At 49.6% G+C, this 9,454-nt stretch overlaps 1 protein-coding gene across 1 annotated transcript in view; it reads right to left on the minus strand.

Annotated features, from left to right (window-relative positions):
* Ppm1f (protein phosphatase, Mg2+/Mn2+ dependent 1F) overlaps positions 1-9,454 on the minus strand; it is a 31,850-nt gene extending 22,396 nt beyond the window's left edge. Inside the window, exons 1-2 of the mRNA XM_038346547.1 lie at positions 9,396-9,454; positions 2,074-2,342 (exon numbers count right to left, since the gene is read on the minus strand). Of these exons, the coding sequence (XP_038202475.1) occupies positions 2,074-2,276 (203 nt within the window). The 5' untranslated portion in view covers positions 2,277-2,342; positions 9,396-9,454. The remainder of the gene's footprint in view (positions 1-2,073; positions 2,343-9,395) is intronic.

The following is a 9,454-nucleotide window of genomic DNA, read 5'->3' on the forward strand; positions in this document are numbered from 1 at the left end:
CGGCCAGGTGTGTATGGATGCTGTATGGCCTGCAAGTCCTCTCGCCCCCATGAGCTACCCCTTGACTGACAGTAGCCTGACCGCAAGAACCTGCACCCACCTGAGCAGAGGGGCAGAGATCAGAGAGGGCATCTGTCCTTTATTGTCTTTCATGACATAAATCCTTCTCGAGTGGATAACTGACGGGGAAGGGCCACAAGGGCCAGCCCAAGGGACAGACTTGCAGTCCCTCACAAAACCACTTCTCGTCTTCCAGTCTGCAGAGTGGCTGGACCACACACTTCGCTGTGCCTGCACACCTTTCATCTGGGAGATGGGACAGCGCCAGCTGCCTCTTGGATTGTCCAGGCTTGAAAAGCCGTATGTGGCCCGGCCTTGCCCAGACCATGAAGCCAGTCTTGTGGCCCACTTACCTCTGCCTTAAAAACGGGCAGAAACAGGACTTAGCTCTGAGCACCGAAAATGGTTCAGTTGTGTCCCCCTCAACAAAGGCATGAAGACCTAGGGACCCAGAATGTGACCTGATCTAGAATTACACCTTTTATAAATGCAATTACTGTAAAGTGGGGCCATTCTGGGGGAAGGGCAGCCTCTAATCCAATATCTAACGTGACTGGTGTCCTCCAAGGAGGGAGGTCTCAAAGGAGAGGACCCTGGGGAGATAGCTCAGTCGGTAAAACGACCGTGAAGACCTGCGCTTAGATTCCTCAAGCCAGGTGAACATCTGAGTGTAAGGCTGCACACCTGCAATCACAGTGACAGTGAGATGGGAGGCAGAGAGACATGGGCATCTCTAGAAATTTGAGGGCCAGACAGCCCAGCCCACATGGCGAAGTTCAGGCCAATGAGAGACCGCTTCAAACAGAAGGTGGACTGTTGCACTGATACCCAAGACCGTCCTCTGCTTGCCAACATACACTGCTCATACCCACACAAAGTGACGATTAAAACGGTGAGGGCACATGGGCACGGAGGATGCCACTAGATAATAAAGGCGTTTACTACAAGCCAAAGAGCACAAGCAGTCACCATGAGGAGAATACTAGACAATCTCCCCCAGGGTCTCCAAGAAAGCAAGGCCTTGTTTGCGCTTGATTTTGGGTTTGGCCCTCATACCTGTCAAAGGACAAGCTTCTGTTTCCACTGCCTCGAGAGCACTACTTTGTGACTGCGGCCGCAGACATCTACACAGGTGTGTCCTTAGCTCAAAATCGTACTTTCTGTTTCTCCAGTTACTTTTAGCAATGAGTTGAAAACATTAAGTGGAAAAAAGGCATGGTCTGGAGAGATGGCTCAGTGGTTAAGAGCATTTGCGGTCCTTCCAAAAGACCTGGGTTCTGTTCCCAGCACTTACATGGTGGCTCACAACCATCTGCAGGCAGGCGTGTGGTGCATATCTGGACGTACAGACAAAATGCTTGTACATAAAATAAAATTAGTAAAAGAAAACAAATCCACCTGCAGCAGTAAGAAATAAATACCTTTAAGCAGGTGTACTATTCTGAGCAGCAGGTGTACTATTCTGAGCAGCACGGTACTTTGCCAGGTGCTTGTCTTCCGGGAAGAGTAACCACGTCTGTCCAGCGTACCTCTCCACTAGCCATTCAGCAGCTGTCTTAGAACCACAGCCTTCAAAAGGCCCTCATTTTACCTAGCAACAGCTGCAAAGCACGGAGTAGTGGTACAGTGACAAGAAACAACAAAGCATTTCCTTTAAATAAGATGGTGGAAGTTCTTGACCTAATAAGGAAAGGAAACAAAAGAAATCCCAAAATGCCCCTTCCCCAAACATGCTGAGATTGCTAAGATCTATGCTGAATGAGTCTTCTGTCTGCAAAACTGAAAGACAAAGAAGTGGCATGGTCTGTGCTTCTGAGTGCTTGCCACAGAGAGAAAAAGACACCGAGTAACAGGGCCCATCATTGCACTTTTCGGCTGTACCAGAATGTGCCGCTATAGATAAGGGGCGGCCATGCCACTCTCATGACTTAGCTCCAGGTCAGCACCGACATACAATGCCGCACCCTGCTCCTTCCTACCAGGCTTCTCCCTTTTGCAGTAGCCCAGGCTTACCTGCTGCCCAGGAAGGCCATTGCTAGCTCAGCTAGCTCAGCCTCCACCTCTTCCTGGCTCAGTACTGTCCCTGGGACCTTCCATGGCAAAGGGCTCTCCGGGCTCGGTGGGACTGGGAAGTCTTGGAGGAAGGTGTCCAGGAAGCCTGGGATCTCGCTGTCACAGGCCATCTGGCTGCTGTTCTGTGGGGCTCCAGAGGCCATGCCCAGTGCATCCCGGGGGGCTTGCAGCTAGGCTGGGGTGAGATGGTCCCCAGTCAGGTCTTCACTCTGGGGAGAGATGTCAGAATATCAGGGTGACAGTTTCTGCATGATGAGGAGTACAGGTACCCCGCTTTGTATCTTCCACCAGGAAGCAAGGTGAGGCAGGTACCTCAACAAGCCCTGGGCCTCATAGTTCAGGGAACACAGCTTTTAGTATCTGACATGAGTTCAAGTGCAGAAACACACATGCACAGAGTACAGCCTCAGGAGATGGTATCAGAAGCAGGGCATGAAGACATCTCAAAGAAGTGATGGGGGAATGCATGTTCCCTGCAGAGTGGCAGGCAAGAGTGGAGGCAAGCAGGAGAGGGACACTGGGACCAGGTCATCAACATTTAACCAGACCTCAGAATGCCAGTAGCCAGGAGGGCCCAGGGAAGAAGTGATGCCAGCATGGTAATAATTGACCAGCTGGCAGCAAGGGACATGCCAGGCTGTAAAGATGGTGGGAAACAAAAGAGCCAACATACAGGTGCTGTCAGCGCATTGTTATTGGGAGCTAGAACGAACTAAGAGAAAGGGCTCCCCAGGTACTTCTGGGGCTGCCTGATGGGAGAAACAGAGGCTAGTCAGGGATAAGTGGCCTTTGGGACATGGTCAGGTCTCTTCATTGCTCTCTAATAGGAAGTGTCAGCCAAGGGTCTAGAACACCTCAGGCTCCTGAAGCTGGGGACATGGGTTCCAGCCTCTTCCCACATCTTTATGGACACTGAGGGCTCTGTAGCTGCCAGGTCCTGGGTGGGGCCCTAAGCTCTGCAAAGCCAGGTTAAATCCCCATTTCAACAAGATTTGGAGAAGATTGTCCCTTGACCAAGGTCTCAGGATAAGGATAGGACTTGGAGGAATGCCTGCCTGAGCTTCAGACTGTCACTACCCACACCAGCCCTTTCCGATTTGAGGTTCACAAAATACCCAATACCCAAGACTCTTGCACGTCAATAGCTGTACCCTGCCCTCTTCCCTGGGGTATATTTTAGTTCTCATTTGGCTCAGAGTCACCTCCGGTATGGTCAACCAGCCTTTCTATACTTAATGTCCAAGCCTTGCAGGCTGGTCCTTCAGTCTGTCACCCCTTTAGATACTGGATGGCAAATGGATTCCTACCTTCCTTTACAATCATCCACCCTCAAATAGTACTTGAGTGTCTCTTGTTTATGTCTTGATTTTTCTTTCTCATGCATGCATGACAAGCCCAGTATTACCGGGCCACACATCAAACCCTTCTGCCTTTCTTTCTTTTTTTTTTTTTTTTTTTTTTTTTTTTGGTTTTTTCGAGACAGGGTTTCCCTGTAGTTTCTAGAGCCTGTCCTGGAACTAGCTCTTGTAGACCAGGCTGGCCTCGAACTCAGAGATCCACCTGCCTCTGCCTCCCGAGCGCTGGGATTAAAGGCGTGCGCCACCACCGCCTGGCCCTTCTGCCTTTCTTTTAGGACCTCCTATGATGTGCTTTGGTTCCTCCCTCCACCTGCTCCCCTTGGTGTTGGGACAAAGCCCCACAACCATCACACCTGGGCAGGTAGCCTCCCTGCCAGCATCTGCTCACACAGGTCCCCTCTCTGCAGTCACTGATTTTTGCTAGGTACACAGCAGGCCTGGTGTAGCTGTCCACTTACTTAACACCTTTTGTGGCACCTTTTGGAGTTCTACTTAATATTCTGGCTTAGGAACTTTCATTAGGACGAGTTCAATGTGTTTACCATCAGAGGGGACAAATGGTGATCTTTACGGTGATAAAGTGGATCTATGATCTGAGTACCCCAAGTTCTAGGCAGGAGAAGTTGGAGAGCAGCTTCACAGTTCATCTCCCTCTGAAGGCTTTCCAGATTCTAACTACCAAATCGGCCGGGTGGAAAGATAGGCGAGACTTCTAGAACCATTGGTCTTAGGAAGGCCACAGATGGGTGTCTCTAATCTGCTGGGAGGGAGGGCTGAGCTGTGAAACAGGGCTGAGGACGCCAGGACAACTCACAGCAGCCGCAGCAACTGTCCTCACTGTAACAACGTGTTTAGCACACACACGCACAAAGAGTAGAAAACACAAAGAGGGGATGGAGAGGCATTTTAGTTGGTAGACTGCTTGCTTGGCATGCACAGGGCTCTGGGTTCAAACCCCAGCACAACATAAACTGGTTGTGGAGGTGGACACTTGTGATCCTGCACTGAAAAGGTAGGGGCATGAGGATCAGAGTTTCAAGACCATGCTGGGTTACATGCAGAGTCACAGGTCAACCTGAGATACAGGAGATCGTCTCAAATAACACAAAACTAAACAAAACCCAAAAAGAGAAGTCGATGTGAGAGGGGTTCCAATATCATAGTTAATCAAAATAGTATTTAGGGTACAAAAGGAAAGGAGTGGTTCGACAGTTAATATTGTCAACTTGACAGGATTAGATTACTGAAAAGACAAGTCCTGTCTGTCTGGGAGTGTCTGAAGTGAGGCCAACTGCAACTGCGGGTGGCAACATTCTATCGGCTGGGGTCCTATACTAAATAAATGAAGTATACTAGCTGAGCCCAGCATCTATCTCTTGTTTCCTCACTGTGGACACAATGCAACCAGCTGCCTCTTCAAGGTTCTGTTGCCACCATGGACTGTATTCCTTCAAACTGAAAACCAAAGTAAACCCTTCATTCCAGAAATCCCCTCTGTGAAGTATTTATTCTTCCACAACAAGAAAAGTAGCTGATACAAATGATAAGCAAACAAAACACAACTCCTCTTTCTTCTTTCAGAGGCTGCAATCAAGAGCTAATCTGTTTTAAGAAGAGACACAAAAAGAAGCTATAGCTGGTGGTGACACATGACTGTAATCCCAGCATTCAGGAGGCAGAGGTAAGAGGGTTGTCTCAAGTCGGAGGCCATTCTGGTCTACATAGCAAAATCCAAGTCAGGCCTAGCTACAGACGTACGATCAAGCAGAACAACTCAGCTTAAGGGAATGCGAGATGACAAGCTCTCTGCTGCCACTTGCAAACTAAGGGACTTGGAGATGATGCAGTAGAAGAAAAAGGCGAATGAAAAGGAGGACCCCAAGAGGCTTCGTGTTCAACTTTCCCTTCCTTTGTGTGTATGGAATCAGTCCCATCATGCTCATAGGTTCAGGAACCTTTGTCTTGACTCTGCAGGTCCTTTTTTTGTTTCCTTTCTCCCTCTTGGGGGGTTACCCTTTCCCAGTGTTTTTTTTTTTTTTTTAAATTCCTATGGGGCATACCCCAAAGTATTAAAAATACAGTACTTTTTATTGAAGGTTATGTTGCTAGAGTTAAAATTCACTGTCTACACTCACATTTACTTACAAGTTAATAAAATGTAGCCTGGGTTACAAAGAGTGAGCTTGTAAAAAGATAGCAAAGAAGGAAAGATCCGGATGGGAACAAAACAGACACATTCTGACCCAAAGTTAAGAAAAGAAGAACCAACTGGGCCTGGGCTAGGGGTTGGAGAGATGGAGGGCAGAGGTAGTAGGCAGTTTGTACACAGGCAGAGCTGCAGAACATGGAGATGAGGAGATGGAATTAATTTCCAAGAGGACGAGGCCAAGTGTCATACTGTACCCCACTCACCAACTGCTCTAGCCTTTTAGTAAGCAGGGTCAGAAGTATGAACACTGCAAAGGCGTTCCCAAGCAAGTGACAAGCATTTGGATTATTCTGTGCAATTCTACAGGACCCAGAGGCACCAAAATCTGCAGCAGTGCTAAATGGGTCAAAGGGAAAGGACAGCACACTTACACCCCAGTACACAGAAAGCCCCAACCAGTGAAACCCTACCCACAGCATCACCCTACCTGCCACTGTATCTGCTAGATGTTCCAGAAGGCAGGTGCCTCTTTCTACCCTTTGGCCTTGGACGGCTTCCTGCATCTGGCGCCCTTCCCCACAGTCTCATCCCCTTTGCACTGCAGCACTCTAGACCAAAGCCTTAAATGGACCTGGCTATGAGCCTGCTCTCACTGCCCTGTGCCCAGCGCTCCATGCTCAGGACCCGCTATGAACCCCAAGGCCATCTGCACCATGCATGCTGGGTGGGGCCTGGGCGGCAAGGCACACACCATGCTCACGTTCTTGTGTAAAACTCTGCTTGCATCTGCTGGCTTACCCTCAGGGACTGTACTGGCTGTTTACTTCCACTAGGAAGACAGTATGCCCAGAGAAATTCTGCCTGCGGCGGCCATTCTACATTGTTTGGGCCATGGTGAAGAACTAGGCTACAGTTTTCCTTCTCTGGGGTCTAGCTGAGTCATAGGATAAGAGTACTTACTACTCGTTCTTGCTTTCCCTCTTTCTGACAATCCCCCAAATCTGCTGCATGCCTTTCCAAGCTATATGAAGCAATCAAGTTCTGGGAGCCCCAGCGTGGACAGAAAGGCTTAGACGGCAGCAGGAAGGACTGGCAAGGGGCATGGCACCACTGGGGTCACTGGAGGGGAGAGCGGTAGCCGACTGGTAGCCAGCAGCTGGGCAATGGAGTCTGGGGAAGACAGGGGTAGGGCAGAACAGAAGTGCTGGGCCCGGTGTGGGGCCATTTGACTCCAATGGTGTCCTCATAGTAGCAAACGGCTCAGGCTGAGAGGGATATGTGCATGAGTGTGTGCAAGCCATCAAGCAAGGACCTGTGGGGAGGGACACCAAGCTCCTGACTCCCATGGCTGCACAGTCTTGACTGGTTTGGCCAAATGTGACACTTGGCTGGTTCCTCCTGGTTCCGGGACTTATGAGCTAGCAGCTGCTCCTAAGACCCTGAACTTGAGCTCTCCTTGCCTCCACCTCTCTACTGTTGGGATCCTAGGTGTGCACTGCATCTGGTTTACGTGGCACTGGGGTCGATCATGTGTGCTGGGTAAACAGTCCAGCGGCAATTACATCCCTAGACCCACACTCATTTCTCTATTTGTGATTGACTGCTAGGTACAGTTTGGTGTAAATCCTTCTAGAGCTTAAACAATCTTTTACTTCAGACATGGAAAAGATTTTATTTATATTTAAAAATGATTATTATAAATAGTGTGTAAAATATACGTTAAAGATGATCACTTCTGCTTCACATGGTGGTTCATGCCAGTGAAACGGCAGAATCGCTACCAGTTTAGTGCCAGCCTGGCTACGCCGAGTGGAAACCCTGTCTCGAAAAAGACATCCAGCCGGGCAGTGGTGGCACACACCTTTAATTCCAGCATTTGGGAGGCAGAGGTGTGTGTATCTCTGTGAATTCGAGGCTACCCTGGTCTCCAGAGTTAAGTTCCAGGACAGCCAGGGTTACACAAAGAAACCCTGTATTGAAAAACCAAACCAAACCAAACCAGGAAAATAAATAAATGAATAAATAAATAAATAAATAAAAGAACCACCAACCAATCAACCAAAAAACCAAAGGGCAGGTGGTGCTTGGAAGTGTAGCTCAGTTGGTGGCTACTTGCCTTGAGGTCCTGGGTTCGTCTAGAAACTGGATGTGGTGGTGAACACCTGCAATTCTAGTACTCAGGAGATGGAGGCAGGAAGACAAGTTCGAGGTCATTCTTAGCAACATTATGAGCTGGAGGCTGGCCTAAGCTACATGAGACCCTGTCTTAAAAAAACTCAAAGGAACACAGAAAAACACTTTAAGAATATTTTTTTCTCTGTAGTGCTGGAGATTCAACCTGGTGCCCTGTGCACGCTCAGGATGCTCTCTACCCCAGCCACATCCATCCCCTACTTTAGCTATCTTTAATGGGCCATTTTGCCACAACAAGGATAGCCATTTTACTATGCAGCCATTTTTCTTTTTAAAGGGTTGGTATTTTTTCAATGGATCAGAGTTCCATGTGTCAGGGTCCCTGGCTCTTTGTGCTCAGCAAAACTGAATGGCCAAGGAATACAATACACAGCCTGAAGCCTGGAGCTATCAGATAGGAAACAAAAGCATTTCCTTAGCACACTAGATAGCAAAGACAGCCTTAAAGATAAGGTTGGCTCCGGGTAACATCACAAAGGAATTCTGAAAATTAATCTGTTGTGGAAGGTTTATGGTTTTTAAGACAATTGTTTGTCCTGTCTACCTGTGCACGTCATCAGGCCACCCTGCAGCTGAGAAAAACAAGAGCTGGGGGAAGTACTACTCTAGGGTCACAAACCAGAGATATGACCAAGGCAGGACTCTGATGCGCAGTGACTTGGCCACTTCCACCCGATGGTTGCGGAGAAAAAGTGAAGTTTGACTACGGGAGGGAGATGGGTATGGAGTCCATGAGGTAGAGACGGGCTCGCGCTCAGTTCCTCAGGTGGGAACAGTTCACAGAACTTGTTCCAGGGCATACTGTGAAGACTAAGTTACTAAGGGACCTCCAAGTAGAAGGCCTTGGTGGAGGAGACCACCACCTTCCGCTGGGCCTCCCCTAGATGTTAGTCTCTGTGCAGAAATTCTACAGCTTGGTGCCTTTGCTTAGGGGCCAGCCTGAGACCACACAGTTGTAATGGTGGAGCCCCAGGCTCTCATGACCTAGGCTCTACAGCAATCTAGCTAACGGGGTTCAGTCCCAGCCTCCAAGCCAGGCGTTAACTAAAACACCAGCTTTAAACACAATCAGGGGCGCCACGGGGCGCCAGGCATTCCGGATGAAAATGTGGTCCCAGAGGGGGCCTCTCTGGGAGGGCTGAGGGCAGGCTGTGGGCCTGGCCCTTATGTTTGGGCGGGGTTGGGGGGTTGAGAGATCCTAGAAAACGGAGGGCTGTCACCCCTTGGTATTGTTTGGTCTCACAGCTCAGCCCCCTCCTGAACCTCGGTTCCAGTCACACCCCATAGAGTCAATGGATTCCCAGTTCTGTGTCCTTAGTTCCCCATGCTTTGCCTCTGTTCAGCAGGGTCCAGGCTGCTTGCCCCGCTCTTTTGCTCACTGCTAACCCCATGTCTCTCGGGTTCGGGCACCCGAAACCCGTCTTGGCCTTAGTGCTTTCTCGTCTCTCCATTCCGTCCTCAGTCTCATTTCACCCTCATGCACCCCATGCCCCCACCTGACCGTTAGCACAGTCCGAGTCTTCCACCCTCGCCCTTCATCCCTAGCACCCCGAGGGCCTCACCTGCCAGCTTGCCGCAGTGCTCCCCACGAGCTGCTCTGGGCCGGCCCCGCCTACTTCCC

The sequence above is a fragment of the Arvicola amphibius genome, chromosome 10 (genome assembly GCF_903992535.2).
Source record: "Arvicola amphibius chromosome 10, mArvAmp1.2, whole genome shotgun sequence".
Taxonomy (NCBI): Eukaryota; Metazoa; Chordata; class Mammalia; order Rodentia; family Cricetidae; genus Arvicola; species Arvicola amphibius.